General features: G+C 41.4%; 1 protein-coding gene across 2 annotated transcripts in view; it reads right to left on the bottom strand.

Annotated features, from left to right (window-relative positions):
- Nucleotides 1-25,018, bottom strand: part of LOC134528561 (sodium-dependent noradrenaline transporter-like) — a 173,892-nt gene that overhangs the window by 25,503 nt on the left and 123,371 nt on the right. For both annotated transcript variants that reach the window (XM_063362295.1, XM_063362296.1), the window contains exons 3-7: nt 22,504-22,635; nt 20,235-20,475; nt 17,448-17,581; nt 15,932-16,071; nt 4,376-4,479 (exon numbers count right to left, since the gene is read on the bottom strand). In XM_063362295.1, the coding sequence (XP_063218365.1) occupies nt 4,376-4,479; nt 15,932-16,071; nt 17,448-17,581; nt 20,235-20,475; nt 22,504-22,635 (751 nt within the window). The remainder of the gene's footprint in view (nt 1-4,375; nt 4,480-15,931; nt 16,072-17,447; nt 17,582-20,234; nt 20,476-22,503; nt 22,636-25,018) is intronic.

Raw genomic sequence — 25,018 nt, 5'->3', positions numbered from 1 at the left:
TATGTTTATGCAATATCCGTCTTGTCCCTTCCAGAATATTAGCGGATATTGGAGAGCGTCATATGAACGATGTGTGTCAGCAATGAACTGAAGATTATTATTTCTTCTACGAATCACAATTTCTCGTGCAGCTGTACAATCGCCAACCATGATTCCAGCAACATCATCAACAACGGGTGCATTGAATCTACGAATATGCTCTCCAGCTGGTGTTTTATCAGGATTAATGACGATAGCGTGATTATCGCTTTGTAATTGGTGCATATGTGATTTGAATATTTTCAACAACTCGTTGTGCTCGTTCAAAAGAGCATCTAGCTCGCTGACGATGCGCCTGGCATAAAGTGAATCAAGGTTATTATAATCACAACGTGCATTCACGCGATTGGCAAGTGCGCTTCCGGAATCCTCGCCGCCCATAAAGTAGATTTGTAAGAATTTATGTGGTTCGTTTGGCATTGGCAGCAGTGAGCCCATTTTATGATAAACTTGGCCTCTGATTTTGAATGTAGAATTGAATTGTTGACCAGTTGCATTAGTATTTCGAACTATTTCTGTTGCTCCGAACGATGTCATTTGAAAGCATGAATTGAATCTTCGAATTGACTTCAGGAACACGTTAGAATCTGGATCCGTGCCGATAAGTAAGCCGTTCAATGGTTCAGGTGGTGTTTCCATTTCAGGTAGTTGCACTTTTCCTGACGCGCAACACATCCCAGCTGGCTCATTTTTGAATTTCAGAGCATGACAATGCGGACATTCCTTGTCCATAGCACCAAATACCACTTTTGAATGAGCATAATATTCAATATCGGGCTCATACTGGAATGCTAGACGCAGGAATGAATCAGATATAAATGCTCGATGTACCTGTTGTCGTTGTTGGTCATTTGTTCTTCGTCTATTGACTGTGAAACGGCGTGATTGTCGTTGTTCTAATCTTCTGACTTCATTGCGTTCAGCTCGTGTATCTTCCGGCTCTTCTTGATGCAATTGCGCCATTCTGACACGTGCATCAGTATTTTGTTGCTGGATTTGTTCTTCTGTTCTTTCGGATCTGCTATTTCGCAAGTTTCGAGCTTTACTTGTACTGCGGCTCAAATCAGCCCCTTTGCGTTTTCTTGGCATTGCTCGCTGTACAAAACATACATAAATAGAATTAATGAAATTATTTAATGATGAAAAATGTTAAAAGTATAATTAGGGCCAGGATTTTTTCCGCAGTTTTGAAATGATTTATAACAAAAATATAAGTTTTATGGAAAAAATTTTCAAACAAATATAAAAAATTAAATTTTATGAAAACATTCCCATCCCTACTCCGTGCTGTTTACTGGGTCAGAAGTGACACCTGTAGACATCTGGCGGGGATAACTAATTAAATGAAGATTGATCAGTTTTCGACCGGAGATAATTTTTTCATACAACCAATATTTCCATTGACATTTCAAAATAAAGATTCATAATGATTGATTTGTTGGAAACTATGAAAATCTTAATTGTTCAATTACATTGTTTTAATAAAATTAAATTAAAATTACATTTTTATAAGATCAACAACATTTTCGATATAAATAAAAAAAAGTATACTTACAACACAAAATCCGTTGTTATTGGAAGCTCGTGTCACGTGTTGAGTACTTTTGAGGTTATAAAATCACTTGATTAACTAATCGTGCAAAATACACTCAAAATTGATAATTTAATTATTATTGATAAAATAGGAATGATTAAAAGTTAATATGAGAGTTACACTGAAATAGCAAAATAATAGTTGTCAACGTTACTACTACACTTGATGCATAAACAATAATGATGGCCGACAACTGTGTAGGGAGTGAGAAAGAAAGGAGACCGGCTTCGTTCTCATCCCTACTCCGTGCTGTTTACTGGGTCAGAAGTGACACCTGTAGACATCTGGCGGGGATAACTAATTAAATGACGATTGATCAGTTTTCGACCGGAGAGGAAAAATGATTAAATTACTAAAATGGCTATTAAAAAATAAGGGTTGATCGTAGAAGGGTGAAAATTGAGGATTGTATGTATTTTTGTATGTTGTATCATAAAAAAATAGAAATTAAAAATTTTGTCTAAAAAATAAAATAAAAAATTTAGGGGTGGACTACCCCTAACATTTAGGGGGATGAAACATAGATGTTGGCCGATTCTCATAGATACCGGATAAGCACAAAAAATTTCATCAAAATCGGTCAAGCCGTTTCGGAGGAGTATGGCAATTTTTGATATTTAAAGTACTTGCAAAATTTCAACGGTGATGAGGACTGCACTAACAATGAAATAGCCGTTGCCATAGAGACGAATGAAGCATCAACAAAGCAACAGCCGTTGCCATGGTGATTTCCTACCAAAAACTGGAAATAAAAAAAAATTTAGGGGTGGACTACCCCTAACATTTAGGGGGATGAAAAATAGATGTTGGCCGATTCTCATAGATACCGGATAAGCACAAAAAATTTCATCAAAATCGGTCAAGCCGTTTCGGAGGAGTATGGCAACGAAAACTGTGACACGAGAATTTTATATATAAGATATACACAAATAGCTTTCAAAATCAAACGTATTAATTTTATTTCTGACTTGGAACCCAAAAAAGGCTAGTGTCCGACGGCGGTTAGAAGAAAAAACACGACTTGTGAATTTTCCAAAAACGAGCCGCGCTTACCGACGCCGCAGAGAGAAAAAGGGGGGGGGGGGGGGGGTTAGCTAAGATGGTTGACGTCACCCGAACATAGTTCACTCGACGCACTCACGGAAAAATTACTCAGGGATTTTCGTCAAAGTACGGTTGCTATGTTCACTTCCTCTGAAACTGAATCCACAAGAATAATTAGGTATTTTTTTGTCTTTTATGCATATAATGTATTTTTGTTTGCCAAAATGTTTTTTTTTTTGGCAGATTAGCTTCATAATTACGCCCTTTTGATTTTATTTATCATATTCTTCTTTTGCGGTCACTTAAATTTTTTTCTGCCAAAATTATCAGTATAAAGCACGGATGCATTTTATATAAATATAAGTATTTTAGGCTATATATATCAAAAATGATTTTAATTTTCACAACATTGAAAGAATTTGAATTATTAAAAAAAATTTCGCGTTCATTAAATTAAAGTGTTTGTTGTATTCATCATTTCAACGGGCGCCTTACAACCTCCTAGTCTTGATATAATAGCAAAAATTTCATACACGTTTTAAGACTCTTACAAAAATACACTTATTTCTTCTACGTGTGTTTTGACTCAATGAGCAGAACTCGGGAAGTCGAAATACGAAGTAGTTTTTTACGAAGACCCAGCTTCGCACGGCTATACTAATGGAAAAAAATTAAGCCACATCTCCCATTTACAGTAATGGTAAATAAAAAAAATCCAGTGAAAATTTATTACAATGCTGTATAATGTACCGGAGAGAAAATTAATAGCACCGATGGTTTCCCGACTCGTGCACGCATCGTACAACTGATGTACCCGTACTTCGCTACGGCAGTCTACAGGCAGATCACTCTTGCACCGCTCATTATACATGCCCCTCCTTGTGGGTACACCACTGCCACGCGATGCCCGTTGCCATGGAGACGCAGAAGGCATGAACAATGCAAAATCCTGTTCTCATGCAGACAAAGTACCCACTGTTGCCTGGTTTTAACCACCCATGGGATCTAATTTTCGGGAAATGTCATCCTGCGTAACATAAGGTACATTACTGTGAAGTTTCAAGTCTGTAAAATAAATATACTTGAAAAAAAAATAAAAGCAATTTTTGATATTTAAAGTACCCGCCAAAATTTCAACAGTGATGAGGACTGCACTAACAATGAAATAGTCGTTGCCATAGAGACGAATGAAGCATCCACAAAGCAACAGCCGTTGCCATGGTGATTTCCTACCCAAAAACTGGAAATTTTGATATATTACGCCCCCGAAACTCCCCTTGGGATCGGATTTCCGCAGAATCCGTTCTTAGTGAGCGTCTACATCACAAAATGAGTAACTATGCTAAATTTCAAGTCAATCGGGTGTATAGTTTTAGAGATCTCGTAATGAGTGAGTCAGTGAGTGGTATTATATCCCCTTGGGGGTAGAATTAATCAAAATCCTTTCTTAGCGAATGCCTACGTCATAACATCTACCTGCATGCCAAATTTCATGCCGATCCGTCCAGTGGTTTGGGCTGTGCGTTGATAGATCACTATGTCAGTCAGTCACCTTTGAGTTATATATATTTAGAAGAAGAAATCTTAGTTTGTTCGAAAGTGAATTCTTTGTCGAAAAGTCCGCAAGTCTACTGCAATGACTCAGCGTGCGTGTTCCGACACGGTGTTTCAAAAGTAGGCGAGCATGCGAGGAGAGACCTGAGGCAGTTGTTGTGGAACGTGTTGTAGCTGGCGTACGACAGGTGGACGCCGAACCCGGCGCCGACGGAGTAGAAGATCTGGACCGCAGCATCCACCCACACCTGCAATCAGACCACGAGTCACTAGCGAGTCAGTTTCCTCCCCCCACCACAACCTGTTCGCGTTGGCTCATTTCCTTCTCTTTGTGTCGAACATATACTGCCATTTTTTTTTTTTGCAAACGGAACTGAAATATTCATGTAAAATTACAGATGATTTGTAGAGACCGGAAAAAATCGCGCCATCAATGACCTCTAGGATAGACTCCACAATCCCCTACATACTCAGGCAAATGCCACCTGCTCATTGGCTACTGACTCGTGACACGTGTCAACTGGGACGCTTGCGATTCGATACTTTTTTGGTTGAAGGTTTTCCATTGGCTCAAAATCCTTCAGATAAACTGTAAGCCAATCACAGAAGCAATATAAAGGTATAGTTGTTTGGATTCTAGCATATCGTGAAATGAATACGCGAATTTTTCCGGTCTCTAATGATTGGACATTTGTACATTGGCATGAAAGCATCTGTATCCTAATAAAAAAAATTGTTCGCAATAATACTGGGTTCGGACTCTTGACTTGGCATTTATGCTTTGTATTGTCCCAGAATCTACATTAGTTAATGTTATTTGTAAACCTTTTTTTCGGATAGCTTGTGCTCATTAATAACCAAAATTAAACAAAATAAATTCAAATGGTTGGATATTCGTTCACATTTTCCATAGTTTGAAAAATTACGTTTTTTTTTTAACAAAAAAAATAATTTGCGCCAAGAAATATTCAGTAGAATTGTTTCCAAAAACGTATTTCATCTATGAAAAAAAATACAACAATGGGTTGTACAAATTTACAATATGTTACTTGAAGTGTTAAAAACTGCTTATTGGCAACAGGTTTTCAAAGGAAGCTTTTTGTAAAAGAACAAAATAATTCTATGTATACCCTGAGGTGAAAAGTGAAAGGAAAAGCTATAGGAAAAATTTCAATTTCTAGGTTACGAAAGAACCATGCTTTAAAATTTGTTTGGTAATAAATTCCCATTTTAAAAATTTGTAACTGTGTGAAATAGGTCTTTAAATATTTAACCATTGGTCCAGTACGTTGAAATCATAAAAAAAGGGGATATCTTAATGATAAAATAAACCATATTCATGCATATTTGAAAAAAATAGGGCCACGCTAGATTCTTCTCTCTGTGTGACGTCACGCCAGCCCTGAGGGAACTCGGGGGTTTGATCAGCTCAGTTTGTAGGGAAAAAGGGAATTCCCAGCAGACGGGGAAAGGTCGTAGCTGTAATTCCCCGCGGGCTTGGGAAAATTTTCTACCGGTTAGTTAAAAACCGTCCAAGAAACCGATGGGTCTCTCCCTTTTCCCTTCTCTCATTCTTTCTCTCTCTCTCACTCTTTGCGCTCCTAAAGGCGAGACCGTTAAAATCTCTCAAATCAACGAGATTCCTCTCAGGGGCGATCGACTTTCAAGGTTTCTATTACTACTGGGCTACTACCTGATGTACTCGTCCTTCACTGCGGTAGTCTGCAGGCATAACACACTCGTGGGGACGCCAATTGCATTATAAAGCACCAACAATATTGTAACAGCTGTTTCCAGGAGGTGAAGAATGCAGCGACAATGCAATATGCAGAGACCTGCAAAATTCGCGGTTTCAATGGCCTTCAGGATAGACTGCACATTCCCCTGTACACTCGGGAAAATAACGCAAGTTCATTGGCTGCCGACTTGTAAGTCGTCTCAGCTGGTTTGTCTGTGATTCGATCCTTCTTTGGTTGAGGGTTTATAACTGGTTGAGATACATCCAGATGAACAGTAAGCCAATATCAAAATTATCTAAGAGGTATATGTGTTTGAATTCTAGCATATCACCGAATGAATCCGCGAATTTTGCAGGTCTCTAGCAATAGGTAAATTTCAGCGTTAAGCTCCAGAGTTTTCTCGGAAAATCACGTGGTCGGTGAAGTTTCTCTTGCGTCGAAGGTCAAATGTGCAAATGACGAGAGAAGCAAGGTCTCGCTAGTCACAGAGTTTACCGTTGAAGTTGTTGACTGAACGCTGAAGAACCTCAGAAACTTAGATGCCGTCAAGAGATGGGGTTACTTCTGTGTTCACCGTTCATTTCCTGCAGACACTTCCCGTCGTCACAAAAGGTACACGTGCAGATCTCATTAAGGCATGCTTAAAATCATCTCGCTTGTGGGAGTTCCATTCAAGACTGAAGAGTAAACTCGCGAACAAACACGACAGGCCGTCTTAGCGACAACGGGGATAATGATTTCCCACAACAACTTCTCAACTTTGGAGAAGGAGCATTTTCTTCTCCAAACTTGAACGTAACTATACTGATGTCGTACTAAATGAGACACCATGTCGAGCAATTCACAGCCTGTAGCATCTTATAGATGCAGTATATCATGACCTTGAAAAAATACTCGATAGAGACTTTCATTGGCTCTTTTAAAGGCAAATAGTGTCGCCTAGGAACGACACTGCCAATGAAGTCAACAATATAATTCCACAAAAAAGTTCCCTGTTAAAATAAAAAAAAACTAAAAGTCGGTTGACACCAGTATTCAAAGTCTAGAATGAGGTCCACTATCCACAATAATTTTTTAATTCGCTGAATCCATCTGGGCTGCCGCCACACGAACTATTAAAAAAAAATTGGTTGTCTGTAAAGTCAGTTTACGGACGATAGTTTGTGACAACGTCATAACAAAATATTGATGAAATGATTGATCCAGAAGAAAATAACATCATATTCGGCCTGAGACTGAGCCGTGATAGGTTTTTGCAACCAAACCATTTAGGCATTAAAAATATTATATTCTTTGAGGAAGAAATTTTTTTTTAAATTTTTCTATCTTTTTTATGATAAAATCTACCTCTGCATACTTTTATGAATAAAATTGAATCATTTTTATTGAATTATCACTATTTTGTATGGATGCAAAGAAGGAGTGAAATGAAATCTACAATTTAATTGATAAATTTACTTTTATTTGCATTCATTAATTCAAATATATTTATTACTTTTGTAGTGTCGCGCGCGCCGTATTTATTTTTACAAGTACAAAAATGAAAGTATTGCAGCGGCCGGGATTCCACCCGTCAAACTTTGGAATGGTAGTCAACGATGCTAACCGCACGGCCACGAGGCCACATTGGAAACAATTGTTTCAGATGTTATATATATATTTATAAAAAGTTTGTTTTGTGTTGTGAAAGTTTTAAAAACGTATGTAGTCCGCCATGTTTATTTCTTATAGTGATAGGCGGGAAATTAATAACCGTACCGATTGTGCTGAAAATCGGTAGACGATCGTTAAATTACACAATATTAATAATTCAAACGACGAAAATATGATTGAAAAGTCAAATCGATTGTTGTTGCAATCGAGTGGAAGAGAGATGCCACGCATGCGTACAATGAGCATAACAGGACACATCCGTAGTGGGACATCCTTAGTGGGACAATGTGCGTTACGGGACACTTTTTCGTGCGTGCAGCCAGCGTTCATCGATTTATTAGACGTTGTCACGTCAAAAAAAAATCGGTACGCCTATCATGCTCTTAAGAAATGTAAACCCACCTAATACGTGCAGTGGCGCAAGGCTACTAATTAAAGACAGCTAATTACGGCGACTATTATCAATTACCCTCACGGACTTGCCGATATGCTTCACGCGGCTCCAGTTTCCCGCACAAACTTAATTTGCGCTGACCGTTAACAAGTCTCAGGGACAAACATTCTCTTTGGTTGTAATTGATTTACTAAAAATAGTGTTTCTCCCGTGGGCAACTATACGTTGGTTTATCACGAGTTGGAACTCCAAAAAAACCAATATATTTTGCTACCACAACATACAACGTCGGCTAACGACCTGTACAGAGAAGCTATAAACAAATAGTTATGTACTTTTTGATAAAAATGACTATTACATTGTTAAATAGACCGTTAGTTGTGGAATGTTATAGGGGAGTATGTAGATATAATTAGGGACAGGAAAAATTCGCGGGTTCAATGACCTCCAGGATAGACTCCACGATCCTCTGCATACTGGGGCAAACGTCGCCTGTTCATTGGCAACTGACTCGTGAGGCGTCTCAACTGGGAGACTCGTGATTCGATACTGCTCTGACTGGGGGTCTATAATTGGCCCACAGTCCTCCAGGTTAACAGTGAACCAATAGCAGAAATTGCATAAAGATACGATTATTCGCATTTTAGCATATCGCGAAATTAATCCGCGAATTTTTCCTGTCTCTAAGTATCGGTTAATTGGCTGCCGTTTGAAAGCTCTCGATGCAATCCCGTGCAGACGTGTCACTGGAACACACTCTTGTCGCGTCGCGCAGCTTCGAGGTTCGGGTCACGACCTTCAAGGTCACCCCGCATTGGGAACGAGCATGTGTTCCTGTTCCTCGCCGGCCCCTGGAGTCCCTAGAATTCCCTGGAGTCCCTGGAGTCCATAAACTGCGAGTTCGCCGGGAATTCTGCCGCTGCGCACACGGTTCTGATCCCTCTTAATCGCCCCGGCTTTACGGAGATATTTAATAATCGGCGCAACTAATGGGTCCCCAGTCGTAACAACACACTCGTGCACCTGCGGGTCTGTCCGCCGCCGAATGCGCGCTCTGACAATCCCCTTTGTCCTGATTCACTTCCAGCCGGCGTGTCTCGGTGTCCGTTAGTGTATCTGAAGTCACTTTCGTCAGCAATCTGATTGCAAAACACCAAAGAGCAATAACTTCAAAGCAGTCATGAGGACTGCCGACAGAAGTGAAAACCTTTTTCGTAATTTTTTACGAAAAAAACAATATTATCACTCAACAAATTTGTTCTATCACGTTAGTAAAATAACTCCTGCATTACTATAAAATACGCATTGCATAGTAATTGTACGTATTAAAAAAATAAATAATGATGTTCTTAATTTTTAGGTGATATTGCTACAAAGACTCCGTTTTCTTCGTTATTCGAACTATATGAGAATATTAATATATTTTTATTTTATACTCACTTTTTACTAAACAGTGATCATATACTTAAGATTTAAAAGCGCAATAAGTTATACTAATAGGAACATATATAGTGTTGTCGTTAACACGTCACGTGACCATGTCGATGACGACTTACATGAATTTAGTCCCTATCCAAACCTTCCCATAGAAGTTTTCACTTCAAAAATACGCCATTTGTAAATTGTTTAAGATATCAGAGAGACGCCCAGAGCGGACAAGTAGTTCTGTTTCTGTGTTTCGTTTCGAAACCGTATATGTTTGACGTGACAACGTCTAATAAATCGATGAACGCCGGCTGCACGCATGAAAAAGAGTCCCGTTACGCACATTGTCCCGTTACGCTGTATTTATTCTTTTATTATTAAAAAAGTAGCATCCGTCGGCGAGTGCAGTAATAATAGGTTATGTGAGATATTTGATTAGAGTTTATTTATATGAAAACTTGTTCATAATTATATTTAAACGAAAAGTTAACGTGGTTTTCATTGCTTATTACAACAACAATTTCGGCAATAAGGGTTAATTATTCTTGCATTTTAAAAATCTGATTACTAGTATAACTTCAAATATTTATTATTTTATTATTAAAAAAAGTAGCATCTGTCGGCAAGTGCAGTAATAATAGGTCATGTTACAATTGACTAAAAAAATTATGGTGATTCATATAATTGATGATAGATATTTGATTACAGTTGATTTATATGAAAACATGTTCATAATTATATTTAAACTTTATAGCTAAACGCCAGTTTTTAAAATTAATTACAAGTCATGTACACGTGAACTGTTTCGTCGACTCTTTATAAAGTGAAGTGAAAAGTTAATGTGGTTTTCATTGCTTATTACAACAACAATTTCGGTAATAAAGGTTAATTTTTCTTGCATTTTAAAAATCTGATTACTAGTATAATTTCAAGTATTTATTCTTTTATTATTAAAATAAAATGATTGAATTTTATTCATAAAAGTATGCAATCATTTCATCAATGTTTTGTTATGACGTCACGTTAAACTATCGTCCGTAAACCGACTTTACAGACAACCAATTTTCTTTTTTAGAAAACTCTAAAATGGCTGAGACGCGTGTTTTCGGAATAATTTTCAGGCATGAAATATCCCGTAGAGGGATTCTGGAAAGCACTTAAGGGACTTGCAAACTAGGAGTTATACTTACTTGGCGTGATGAAAACTAACCTTAATTTTGGATGCAAATAATTAATAAAACTAAAATAATAAAAGGACTGGAGTGTTATTATAAATACGGTTGGTGAATTATAATTTCAATCAAATTTAAAAAAAAATCAATAAATACTCAGTATTAAATTTTAATTTAATCAACTAAACACGTGTATAAAATTATTAATTTAAATTAGGTAAATGATCGAGGTAAATTTTAATTCATTATTAAATAATAATGTAGTATATGATAATTTATAATACAAAAAATTATAGTTACACTAAATTTAATCTCACTTATATAAATACACTTGATAATGTTTATAAACATAATTTATATAACTAATATTCACAATAAAAATGTTTTTAAAGTTATGGACCAGTATTCACTATCAGTCACTAAAGTATAAGATTTAAAAGCACATATATAATTTTTATTAGTATGTGAACTTTTTTTATATATACAGTGCAAATTTCTTTGCATTATGCGGGCACATCGTAAAAATTCACTCTCATCCTTTTTTATTATTACGCGCCTAAAGGAGTTCCAAAACTTAAAAACAACTGCCAGTTTCTGGCACTATAAATTTGGAAAGTTTGCTATTTAAAACACTTTAAATAAAAAAACTAATCATATTATTTTTGTCGACTCCCCATTTTCCGCAGATATATTTTCTGGCAATATGTTAGGTGATTTTATCTCAATAATTAGTTACAAAATAATTTGAATGAATTTGCGGTTTAATTTTCTTAGATTGAGGGTTCATAGAAATATTTTCGCTTTCCTCACAAAAGCAACCTACTTTAGTGGTTTCAATTGTTCCACGTCCCGCCCCCCTCCAGGTAGAAAACAAGGGAGGGGGGGTTGGGGTAGGGACAAGGTTATATGACTAATATTTCATAATAACTAACTGCGAATACTTAAATGTCTGTCATATTAAAATAATTGTTTCCATACGAGACATAAACTATATAATCAGTTATAAAAAGGTCAATTTCAAGAGAAAGAAACTAAGGAAATGGAAAGGTTTAACGGATTGCTACTTCTCCGGTATACTTAAAAGAGCGCTCAGTACTTTTTAAATGATTACGTCCATAGTCAGTCCTTACCATGAAAGTAGTTCAACAAAGAAGAGCAAAGACAAACCAATTTCTGCTTTCTCCAAAGCTATTTTTTTTCCTCCTTCATCCAATTTCCTTTCTCAAATGAACAAAGTCGTAAATGAAAGGCGAAAGATGTATTTCCTTCTCGTTTCGCGTCTACAACTTTCAGCAGGAAACAAGATTCTCAAAACACTTCCCCCTCTTTATCGCATCTTCGTTCGCCTTCTTTTGTGGCCTTACTACCAACCACGGAGGCTTGCGTTATGTTTGTTTGACAGCACGAAATACGAGTAAGATGCATTTATGTAAAAGCATTTTTTTAGTATTAAATTTGGTGTGTTTTGCTGTGTATATGTATATAGTGTATTTAAAGAATGGCTTCAGACTGTTTTATTTAATACAAATCTTTATTTTCATTCCGTTATTGATGAAATTTTAAACACTTGTCCTTCAAACCAAGAGGAAACCTACACGAGATTTCCTTTCCCATCCAGATTTTGCCCATTAACTCAAAATTCGCCAAAATGAATCAAACATTCGTTAAATTTGGAATGCCAGGATCACCCAAGATAGCCACCATGACGTCACAATCCAAGATGGAGGACTTGAACAGACCCTATCCTCGCACCAGCACCAGGGCTCGGACACGCTTTTATACGCTGCTGTAATGTAAGTGTGGAAAAAGAAACAAGAGTATATCGGCCTCAGCTCGCGCAAGAGCCAGCCGGAAGCATATATGACGTGTATGAGCCAGCCGGAAGCATATTTGACGTTTATGAGCCAGCCGGAAGCATATTTGACGTGTATGAGCCAGCAGGTAGCATATTTGACGTGTATGAGCCAGCCGGAAGCATATTTGACGTGTATGAGCCAGCCGGAAGCATATTTGACGCGCATGAGCCAGCCGGAAGCATATTTGACATGTATGAGCCAGCCGGAAGCATATTTGACGCGCATGAGCCAGCCGGAAGCATATTTGACGTGTATGAGCCAGCCGGAAGCATATTTGACGTGTATGAGCCAGCCGGAAGCATATTTGACGTGTATGAGCCAGCAGGTAGCATATTTGACGTGTATGAGCCAGCAGGAAGCATATATGACGCGCATGATCCAGCCGGAAGCATATTTGACGTGTATGAGCCAGCCGGAAGCATATTTGACGTGTATGAGCCAGCCGGAAGCATATTTGACGTGTATGAGCCAGCCGGAAGCATATTTGACGTGTATGAGCCAGCGGGTAGCATATTTGACGTGTATGAGCCAGCAGGAAGCATATATGACGCGCATGTGCCAGCCGGTAGCATATATGACGCGCATGAGCCAGCCGGAAGCATATATGACGCGCCAGAGCAAGACGGAAGCATATTTGACGTGTATGAGCCAGCCGGAAGCATTATTGACGTGTATGAGCCAGCAGGTAGCATATATTACGCGCATGATCCAGCCGGAAGCATATTTGACGTGTATGAGCCAGCAGGTAGCATATATGACGCGCATGATCCAGCCGGAAGCATATTTGACGTGTATGAGCCAGCCGGAAGCATATTTGACGTGTATGAGCCAGCCGGAAGCATATTTGACGTGTATGAGCCAGCCGGAAGCATATTTGACGTGTATGAGCCAGCCGGAAGCATATTTGACGTGTATGAGCCAGCCGGAAGCATATAAGACGTGTATGAGCCAGCAGGAAGCATATATAACGCGCAAGAGCCAGCCGGCAGCATATATGACGCGCAAGAGCAAGCCGACAGCATATATAACGCGCAAGAGCCAGCCGGCAGCATATATGACGCGCAAGAGCAAGCCGGAAGCATATATGACGCGCAAGAGCAAGCCGGAAGAATGTATGACGCGCATGTTTGCAAGAGGGTCCGATGCTCGGCGCCGAGCGAGAGAGACTGTTTAAGGCGCTTCGCTGAGTCTGACGCGACGCGCTCCCTGAACGACGACACGAGCGCCTCTACCGCGTCAGTGTCGCTGCTACATATCAGTCCAGTACCTTCTGTCTTACGAGTTAAGGCCCCGGTCTACCGATCAACATACACGGTGAGCAGAGCTTCAGAAGAACCGCGCACTTTGAAAATATCCCCAGACATCCGAGCGTTGTATGCATACGACAAGCATTTAAGAATACTCTTAGGTAGTGTGGGTAGTTCTGTTTCCGCATTTCGTTTTTAAACTGTCTATGACAGTGAAAATGGCTAAAAATCCGTGTATTCAGATTAACTTTTAGGTATGAATAGGGACCGGAAAAATTCGCGGTTTCAATGACCTCCAGGATGAACTCCACAGTTCTACGTACACTCGGTCAAATGCCACCCACTCATTGGCTGCTGTCTTGTGAGACGTCCCAACGTAACAGCCTGTGATTCGTATAAAGCTTTGGTCGGGTGTTTCTCATTGGCCCAGAGTCATCCAGGTGAGCTGTGAGCCCATAGCAGAGGCAGCACTGAGGTACGTATAACTATTTGTATTTTAGCCTGTCGCGAAATGAATTCGCGAATTTTTCACGTCTCTAACTATAACGAACTGTCGTGAGCCTCGAAACAGCTCCAATCTATTTTTTTGTTGTTCATCTCTAGTCATGTGTCCCGTTCCTCATCGTCCGAAGACCCAGACGTCAGAGGGCCTGACAGGCTCCAAACCTCGAGGAAAGGTGCGAGCAAGAGATGGAGAGAGAGAGAGAGAGAGAGAGAGAGAGAGACGCTAACTCGACGCCTATAATGGAGTATCCAGGTCATCCTAAAAGTGGCTGTTATGCCCATAAAAGGGGGTTTTGTGAGCGATGTTTACGGCGGGTGTGAAACTCGGCCGGAGGCGATAATCGATCCTGGGGAACAATAAAAGGGCAGCCGTCGGCCTTCTCGGAAGGTGGCGCGAGGTTTCCGAAATGAAAGGTTTGTTCCTGCTCGTCAGGAAGCATCAGAGCCCATGCGTCTCTTTTGTATCCTTCAGCGTCTTCCTTGTATCCTTCAGCAGATTACTCTTCAGATACATACATAAAATATCAAACACCAAAGCTGATAATAGCTTATACAGAATCCTTTACCATATGTTACTTTGTTTCCTTTGTTACTGAAAGCTGAAAGAACTTTGTTATTTCTATTTTAAAATTTAAATAAAAAGAAAAATATTTATAAATTTGGATAGTAATAAAAGATGGCAATGGTTAAAAAAATCTCAATAAATTATTTGCACCCAGATTGAACAATTTTTCAAGCCCTAAACGGTAAAATAAGTATTCACAAGTATGTATACAAAAATCCAAGATATATCTTGAATATTTTAAGTAGCTACTTCAATCACTGTTAACATGGCAAATATCGCACATATCCACTCCCTATTACTTACCTCCGTGCTTTATTGTGCCTTTTGTGTCATTCAGTGTAACATAAATTATGTGTAATAGTTACTGCAGTGAAAAGTCTTTTCGAGAACCACAGCCATGCCGGGTTAGCGTTTTTTCCTGATAATTCAATGTCAAAGGCAGTTATAATAAAGATACCAAATGTGAAAATGTGAACTATGACCGGTGAGATAACAGGAAAAACTGCGCTGAAATAAGGAATGGCAATAACGATAAGCTCCGAGCGAACTAATAGCTCAGCAATGCCGCCTGGTGGACAAGGGCAGCAGCCGGAAAAAAAAGGGGGTTGTCTGTAAAGTCGGTTTACGGACGATAATTTTAGGTGATAAAGTCATAAGAAAACATTAAAGAAAAATTGCATACTTTTTAATTTTCAAATATTATTTACAGTTTTTGCAAATTTAATTTGAATAATTTGTTTAAATATAATCACGAACAATTAGTTATAGAAATAAACTGAAATCAAATCAATGTCAATAAATATTTAATTTGAAATGACGAAATTGGAAAAAAAATCAAATGTTTTTAAATTGCTGGTTTTTAAAAAAACTACCTTAACCTGTTTGGTATTATAGAATATTTTCTCGCACGGTGGTTGGCCGGTTATTGCACGCTCTGGCTCAGGCAGAACGTGACAATGAGTCATGATTTTTCGTGCGTGCAGCCGGCGTTCATCGATTTATAAGACATTATCATGTCAAAAAAAATTAACGCGAGCGACTTTATCGGTTCCGGATTAGGGAATGTGTCAAAACATAGAAATACTGAGCTAAGACTGTTCACTGTGTCGCTAGTATGTAGGTAAGGGGTGCGGTGAGGGGCTGACCTGCGTGTCGGCGAGCCTGGACAACTCCGGGCTGAGGTAGTACGAGATGCCGGTCAGCGCTCCGGGCAGCATCAGCCCTCTCGCCAGCAGGATGGTCAGCACCACGTAGGGCAGCGTCGCCGTCACCCACACCACCTTGCCTGCGCAGGATTCCGCTTCATGTCAACTTGACGAGTTCGCCAGTACTACGATTTTTTTCGTCTCCCCACTCCCTTCTGTTTGCATTTCCATCATCCACAGTACTTTGCATGCATGCAAAACCTCGCAGGCCTTGGCTACACGTCAACTCTACGAGTTCGTCAGTTCTACGAACCTTTTCTTCTCCCCACTCCTTTTTGTTGCATTTCCGTAATCCACAGTACTTTCCATGCATGCAAAACCTCGCAGGCCTTGGCTAAACGTCAACTCTACGAGTTCGTCAGTTCTACTAACTTTCCTTCTCTCACTCCCCTCCTGTTTCAATGCCGACACCCACACCACCTTGCCTGCACGCAGAACCATGCAGGATTCGGCTACATGCCAACTTGACGAGTTCGTCAGTACTACGAACTACTCATCTTCCCACTCCCTTTTGTTGCATTTCCGTCATCCGAAGTACCTCGCCAGCACACATAACCACACAGACTTTGGCTATACGTCAAATCTACGAGTTCGTCAGTTCTACGAAATTTTCTTCTCCCCACCCACCCCTGTTGCGATGCCGATACCCACACTACCTTGCCTGTACACAGAACCACGCAGGATTCGTCTACACAAAAATTCTACAAGTTCGTTAAGCCCTCGAACTTTTGGTTTCCCCACTCCCCTATGTAGCATTTCCATCATCCATAGTACTTTGTATGCACACAGAAAAACAAAGACTTTGGCTATGCGTCAAATCTACAAGTTCGTCAGTTCTACGAACTTTCCTCCTCTCACTCCCCCCTGTTTCGATGCCAACACCCACACTTCCTTGCCTGTACACAGAACCACACAGGATTCGTCTATACAAAATCTCTACGAGATCGTCAGTTCTACGAACCTTTAGTCTGCCCACTCCCCCCTATTGCATTTATATTAGTCTAAGTTTGCCTGAATGCAGAACCACACAGACTTTGGCTACACATCAACTCTGTGAGTTCGTCAGTTCTATCAACTTTCCACTCTCCCCCCCCCCCTTGTTTGAGCATCCATCACCTGCACTACACTGACTGCACGCAGAACCACACAGGATACTTCTACAAGTCGGCTCTACAAGTTTGTCAGTTCTACGAACTTTTCGTCTATACTCCCCTTAATTGCATTAAGTTATTCACAGTTTGCCTGCATGCAGAACCGCACAGACTTTAGCTACGCGTCAACTCTACGAGTTCGTCAGTTCTACGAACTTTTCTTCTCCCCGCTCCCTTCTGTAGCGACGCCGTCACGGACGCCTCGCGAAACTACACGGGCTCGGGCCCCACACCAGGAGTCACCAAAAAAAAAAATGTACGGATGTGGAACGTTCCGTCAGGGTGGAGCGCGACGACGCACTTACCCGAGGACTTGACGCCCTTGAAGAGAGACAGGTACAGCATGCTGTAGACGAGCAGTAGACACAGCATGAGCTGCCACTTGGGGTAGCCCATCTCGTGCAGACCGCTACTCCACTGCATCTCCAGCACCGCGCGGCTACACACAACACACACACACATGCACGCTACTCGTGTGACGAGACCCTGGTTTTACCCTAGCGTCACCCGCTGGTACTAGCGGTGAAGCCTCCAACACAGGTAGCTCCGCTCGCATCTTATACCGGGGATTGCCGAACTGATCCGAAATAACACGATCTCTTTTTTGTTTACTATAACACTAAAATTTAAAATAATGTGTAAGTAAAGCCTGATAATAGTTTATAAAAAAGAAATTCTGTTTGTTCGTTTGAATTATATAATTTTTTTTCTAATGAACAGTTATTTTGTTGTAATACTAAGTCTAAAACTTTATTACTTATCACCTAATGCTAAGTTAGGGCTAATAAAATATATACCTGCAAGGTAAAAAAGGTGGTAGAGTGCGTGCTTCGTTACCTCATGGGTAGAGACATGCAAAATTCGCGGATTCATTTCGCGATAGGCTAGCATCAAAACAACTATACCTTCGTACCGCTTCTGCGATTGGCCCACATTTTATCCGGGGAACTGTGAGCCAATGGGAAACATTAAACCAAGAAAGTGCCGAATTACGGACAGCCTAGTTGAGACGTCTCACGCGTCATTAGCCAATGAACAGGTGTCATTTCCGCGAGTATTTAAAGAACTGTGGAGTCTATCCTAGAGGTCAATGAATCCGCGAATTTTGCAGGTCTCTACTCATGGGACATAGTTCAAGACTCGTAATTTTTTAAATTTAATAATAGTGTTGAATTAACTCAAATAATTTAAGATTTTTTAAAGTAATATTACGGTTTGACCTAAAATTATTATACAAACATATTCTTAGTGTTATGATATGAGTTTAAAAATGTTTCAGGCCGGCTGAAGAACACGCCACGCGAGAGACATCCGTCAGAATAAATGTGCGGAAATGCTTTTCGTGGGAGTTTTTCAACGGTGACATATGTATTTCTATACACCATTTTACTCAAACTTTTATGCACAAGCTGTGTGAATATTTATTTTTTCCTTCGAATTACATTCGAGCCATATAACAGCTGTGTAAAAAACTATACAATCAGGAATTGTTTTACCTGTGTTCCTAATTTTTTAACATGATTATAAAATTTAGGTACATGTTCATTCATCCTTTCAGCTCAAAAAAAAAAAAACGAGGAGGGACTGTGTCATGGACACGGACGTGTATTATAGGCCCTACGTGAATACGTGTACGTATACGATCTCTATTTGGATTTGCCTTTTCGGCGCGTATAGGCCGACATGATATACTTTTGATTACGTATATATTTTTTATTTTAACACCATATATATTCACTGTAACTATTTTACAATAACGTTTTATACATGCAATCGATAGATTTTGATGAGAGCCGACGATTGTAACTCAAACGAACGTTGTAGCTTCTCCGAGCCAAAAGTTACACCAAATGGAAATCTCGAAACGCAAGCAAAATGACTTCAAAATGGCGGTGCTTTCCCCCTCCACCGCACGCGATGCGTCACAGTCCTCACTTAGCGAGACGAATTATTTGATCCTTTAGCTATCCGGTGGTGTGATAAAAATTTTGGATGGAGATGATAGATACGTAGCTGTATTCCCCGATTTTGTTATCATTCGTTTTTTTTTTTGGGGCGTGATAACGTCTTATAAATCGATGCACGTCGGCTGCACGCACGGAAAAAGCACGACTCATTGTCACGTTCCGCCAGAGCCAGAGCGTGCAAGAACCGGCCAAACCACCGTGCTAGAAAAAAAATCTTCTGTAATATCAAACAAGTTAAGGCGGTAATTTTTAACTTAATTGTTCGTGATTATATTTAAACAAATTATTTAAATTAAATTTTGCAAAAAAAAAAAATTGGTTACCTGTAAAGTCGCTTTACGGTCGATAGTTTAACGTGACGTCATAACAAAACATTGATGAAATGATTGCATACTTTTATGAATAAAATTGAATCATTTTAATTGAATTATCACTATTTTGTATGGATACAAAGAAGGAGTGAAATGAAATCTACAATTTAATTGATAAATTTGCTTTTATTTGCACTCATTAATTCAAATATTTAACTTATTTATACTTTAACTAAGGGAATATTTTAACTATAACTTTTACACATGTTTGCTATTTAACTTCTTCCGATCTGTGTTATTCCGTTAAGGATAGGACGATGACAGGAAAAGTAGGAAACGAACGGGAGTGTTTCACAAGTTTAATGTGCCTCGAAAAATTCAAATCGATGGTTGTTCCAATCGAGTGGAAGAGAGACAGATGCGGCGCAAGCGTGCAATGAGCGTAACGGGACAATGTGCGTAACGGGACAATGTGCGTAACGGGACAATGTGCGTAACGGGACAATGTGCGTAACGGGACAATGTGCGTAACGGGACAATGTGTGTAACGGGACAACGAGTCATCCTTTTTTCGTGCGTGCAGCCGGCTTTCGTCGTTTTATTAGACGTTGTAACGTCAAAAAAACTGTAAATAATGTTTGAAAGTTAAAAAAAAAGTATGCATAATTTTCGTCAATGTTTTTCTTATGACGTTGTCACGTGAAATTGTCGTCCGTGAACCGACTTGACGGACGACCCCCTGCCCAGCATGGACGTGTTCAAGTGAGAGAACGGTACTGCGGGCAGCCGGGAGCCGGGATGTGCGAGCACTCACTGGAAGTACTCGGAGGCGGGCGAGTGTGTGTTGCGGCCGGCGGTGGTGTTGGTGGTACTGGTGGTGTTGGTGGTAGCGGGGCTCGCCTCCCAGCACCACTCGGTGTTCCAGGAGTTGTTGCAGTGCAGCCAGGGCAGCTCCGGCGCGGCGCTGGCCACCAGGAAGTACAGCGCCCAGCCGATGATGACGTTGTAGTAGAAGGACACGTAGAAGGCGACCAGCACGGCGCAGAAGCCCACCCCTGCGAGGGTCAGCGACCTGCACCCCTCCCTTCACCCGTCTCCCGCCCGTCCGGCCACGGGCGTCGCAACCGGGGGATACGTCCCCCCAATATTAACACTCTTCAATTTCGTCCCCCTCCAAAAACATATTTAGTTTCGTCAGTGGCGTAGCCAGGATTTGTGTATGGGAGGGTGTTTCCCCCCCGGGAAAATTTGAATTTTAAGGTGTAAAAAAGTGCTATTTTAGCAGTTTTCGGTACTTAAATTTAAATATTGTAATGGTAAAAATTTTATTAGTTTTAATATGAGATTTGTTTCAGTGATGAATAAGAAATTAATTAAAGATTTGGTGCAAAGGGGGGGGGGGGGTTGAACCCCTAACCCCCCCCCCCCCCCCGGCTACGCCCCTGAGTTTCGTACTTTCGCAGTTTCTCCTTACGTTTAAATAATGATTTTGTGTGGATATAGCACCAGCAAATATGTTAACTGTGATTTTAACCAATTTGTTCTCTGACAAAAATATATATTTTTAAAAAATTATATATTGCAACCAATTATAATTAGAATATTTTTAGGAAAGAAAAATGCCTAAAAAAAACACCTTTTTGCACCTTCTAACCCGAAATTGTACCGTGGATGGACCCCCCCCCCCCCCCCGAACACCCTCGCTTTTTTTTCCCCCAGGGGATGGATATTCCTCAACAACTAAATCAATTGAAGTCCCCCTCCCCCCCCCCCAAAAAAAAATATATATATCCTTGCGACGCCCATGGTCCGGCGACCACGGCACTCCCGTGCCGACACATGCCATTCACATGTGCACAGCACTGGTGCACAGCACTGGTGCACAGCACTGGTGCACAGGGACTGGAGACACGTGCTGGCTGCGCGCGCACCACTGAGTATATATATATATAAACAGTAGCGGATCCAGAGGGGGGGCTAAGGGGCTCAAGCCCCCTCCAAAAGCATCTGGGTCCACTATTGTTTTAGTGTTTGCCTTGATAAAGCATACCCTCAGCTGGGTCAAGACCCTTCCAAACCAAAATCCTGGATCCGATATATATATATACACACACACATACATAAACATTCACGTCACGTGGCCATGTCGATGACGACTTACATGAAAATAGAAGTTTTCCCTTAAAAAAATTGTATTGTTTGAACAAAGTGTTTTTTATGCATTTTGCATAGAATCGAAATGTGCATCAGGCGATACATATCTAGGGTACTTAATGACATTTCAAGGGTCGAAAAATATTTTTTTATTTTTAAAAAGTATCATCTTCACAGATGGACGGCGCCAAATCAGAGTTCGCAAAGCCAAAGGGAAACTTTATTTTATCAACTCAACGGTGCATTGAAATGTTAATAACATCCCTTGGTAAGAAGCTTGGCTTCTGGGTTTTAGCCGGTTCCTCGGCGGATAGTTTACCGACGTTTCGGTTGACATTGCAGTCGCCATAATCAGGGGGAAACTGCTCCCTGATGATGGCGACTGCAATGCCGACCAAAACGTCGGTGAAATATCCGACAAGGACGCGGCTACAACCCAGAAGCCAAGATACTTCAGACAATGGCCGTGAAAGCCTGCGAACATTACATCCCTTGGTATTTTTCTTAAAGTCTCATTCTCTTTTTTTTTCTTTCAGAAAATATGAATTAATTTTACCTGGCATTAAAAATTTCTCAAATTTGTTACGATTTCGACAGCCAAGAAACATGAAATGAGTTTTTGTTATAGACATGCAAACCATATCATGAAGTAGCCAGTGGCATTGCAGTGAAACCTAAAAAGTTTCAGTTCCGAAATAAATTAAATTATCCTTATTTGTACAACCCAAAGAATGTTAAAAATGTAACTTTGGCAGCTAATTAGCAAAAAGGAATGCGCTGTATATATATTTTTTAATTTCGTGAAAGTTAAACAATTGAAAAAGTCTACAAGTTGATCTGTAATTACTGTAAATATGAAATGTTGACCTGAAATGGGAGACGCTCCCATAGCGACGTCCAACAGCGAACTTGCAGACCGCGCCGCTCACCTTTGAACAGGGGACATATCCTCCAGACGCTGATAGGCCCCTGCCGGTTGTACTGGCCGAGAATGAGCTCCATGTAGAACAGAGGAACGGCTCCGAACACCAGCATCAACGTGTACGGAATTAGGAACGCACCTGGCACAGAGAGAGAGGTGGGACTCAGACTCTGGAGCAGGAACAGACTCTGGAGCAGGAACAGACTCTGGATCAGGAACAGACTCTGTAGCAGGAACAGACTCTGTAGCAGGAACAGACTCTGGAGCAGGAACAGACTCTGTAGCAGGAACAGACTCTGGAGCAGGATAAGACTCTGTAGCAGGAACAGACTCTGGAGCAGGAACAGACTCTGGAGCAGGAACAGATTCTGGAGCAGGAAAAGACTCTGGAGCAGGAACAGACTCTGGAGCAGGAACAGACTCTGTAGCAGGAACAGACTCTGTAGCAGGAACAGACTCTGGAGCAGGAACAGACTCTGTAGCAGGAACAGACTCTGGAGCAGGAACAGACTCTGTAGCAGGAACAGACTCTGGAGCAGGAACAGACTCTGGAGCAGGAACAGACTCTGGAGCAGGAACAGACTCTGGAGCAGGAACAGACTCTTGAGCAGGAACAGACTCTGGAGCAGGAACAGACTCTGTAGCAGGAACAGACTCTGTAGCAGGAACAGACTCTGGAGCAGGAACAGACTCTGTAGCAGGAACAGACTCTGGAGCAGGAACAGACTCTGTAGCAGGAACAGACTCTGGAGCAGGAACAGACTCTGGAGCAGGAACAGACTCTGGAGCAGGAACAGACTCTGTAGCAGGAACAGACTCTGGAGCAGGAACAGACTCTGGAGCAGGAACAGACTCTGGAGCAGGAACAGAATCTGGAGCAGGAACAGACTCTGGAGCAGGAACAGACTCTGGAGCAGGAACAGACTCAGGAGCAGGAACAGACTCTGTAGCAGGAACAGACTCTGGAGCAGGAACAGACTCTGTAGCAGAAACAGACTCTGTAGCAGGAACAGACTCTGGAGCAGGAACAGACTCAGGAGCAGGAACAGACTCAGGAGCAGGAACAGACTCTGTAGCAGGAACAGACTCTGTAGCAGGAACAGACTCTTGAGCAGGAACAGACTCTTGAGCAGGAACAGACTCTGTAGCAGGAACAGACTCTGGAGCAGGAACAGACTCTGTAGCAGGAACAGACTCTGGAGCAGGAACAGACTCTGTAGCAGGAACAGACTCTTGAGCAGGAACAGACTCAGGAGCAGGAACAGACTATGTAGCAGGAACAGACTCTGTAGCAGGAACAGACTCTGGAGCAGGAACAGACTCTGTAGCAGGAACAGACTCTGGAGCAGGAACAGACTCTGTAGCAGGAACAGACTCTGGAGCAGGAACAGACTCTGGAGCAGGAACAGACTATGTAGCAGGAACAGACTCTGTAGCAGGAACAGACTCTGTAGCAGGAACAGACTCTGTAGCAGGAACAGACTCTGTAGCAGGAACAGACTCTGTAGCAGGAACAGACTCTGTAGCAGGAACAGACTCTGGAGCAGGAACAGACTCTGGAGCAGGAACAGACTCTGTAGCAGGAACAGACTCTGTAGCAGGAACAGACTCTGTAGCAGGAACAGACTCTGGAGCAGGAACAGACACTGTAGCAGGAACAGACTCTGGAGCAGGAACAGACTCTGGAGCAGGAACAGACTCTGTAGCAGGAAAGACTCTGTAGCAGGAACAGACTCTGGAGCAGGAACAGACTCTGTAGCAGGAACAGACTCTGGAGCAGGAACAGACTCTGTAGCAGGAACAGACTCTGTAGCAGGAACAGACTCTGTAGCAGGAACAGACTCTGTAGCAGGAACAGACTCTGTAGCAGGAACAGACTCTGGAGCAGGAACAGACTCTGGAGCAGGAACAGACTCTGTAGCAGGAACAGACTCTGGAGCAGGAACAGACTCTGTAGCAGGAACAGACTCTTGAGCAGAAACAGACTCAGGAGCAGGAACAGACTCTGGAGCAGGAACAGACTCTGGAGCAGGAACAGACTCTGGAGCAGGAACAGACTCTGGAGCAGGAACAGACTCTGTAGCAGGAACAGACTCTGTAGCAGGAACAGACTCTGGAGCAGGAACAGACTCTGGAGCAGGAACAGACTCTGTAGCAGGAACAGACTATGTAGCAGGAACAGACTCTGTAGCAGGAACAGACTCTGGAGCAGGAACAGACTCTGTAGCAGGAACAGACTCTGGAGCAGGAACAGACTCAGGAGCAGGAACAGACTCTTGAGCAGGAACAGACTCTGGAGCAGGAACAGACTCTTGAGCAGGAACAGACTCTGGAGCAGGAACAGACTCTTGAGCAGGAACAGACTCTTGAGCAGGAACAGACTCAGGAGCAGGAACAGACTCTTGAGCAGGAACAGACTCTTGAGCAGGAACAGACTCTTGAGCAGGAACAGACTCAGGAGCAGGAACAGACTCTTGAGCAGGAACAGACTCTTGAGCAGGAACAGACTCTTGAGCAGGAAC

The sequence above is a fragment of the Bacillus rossius genome, chromosome 1 (assembly GCF_032445375.1).
Source record: "Bacillus rossius redtenbacheri isolate Brsri chromosome 1, Brsri_v3, whole genome shotgun sequence".
Lineage (NCBI taxonomy): Eukaryota > Metazoa > Arthropoda > Insecta > Phasmatodea > Bacillidae > Bacillus > Bacillus rossius.
This window is presented reverse-complemented; position numbering and strand designations above follow the sequence as displayed.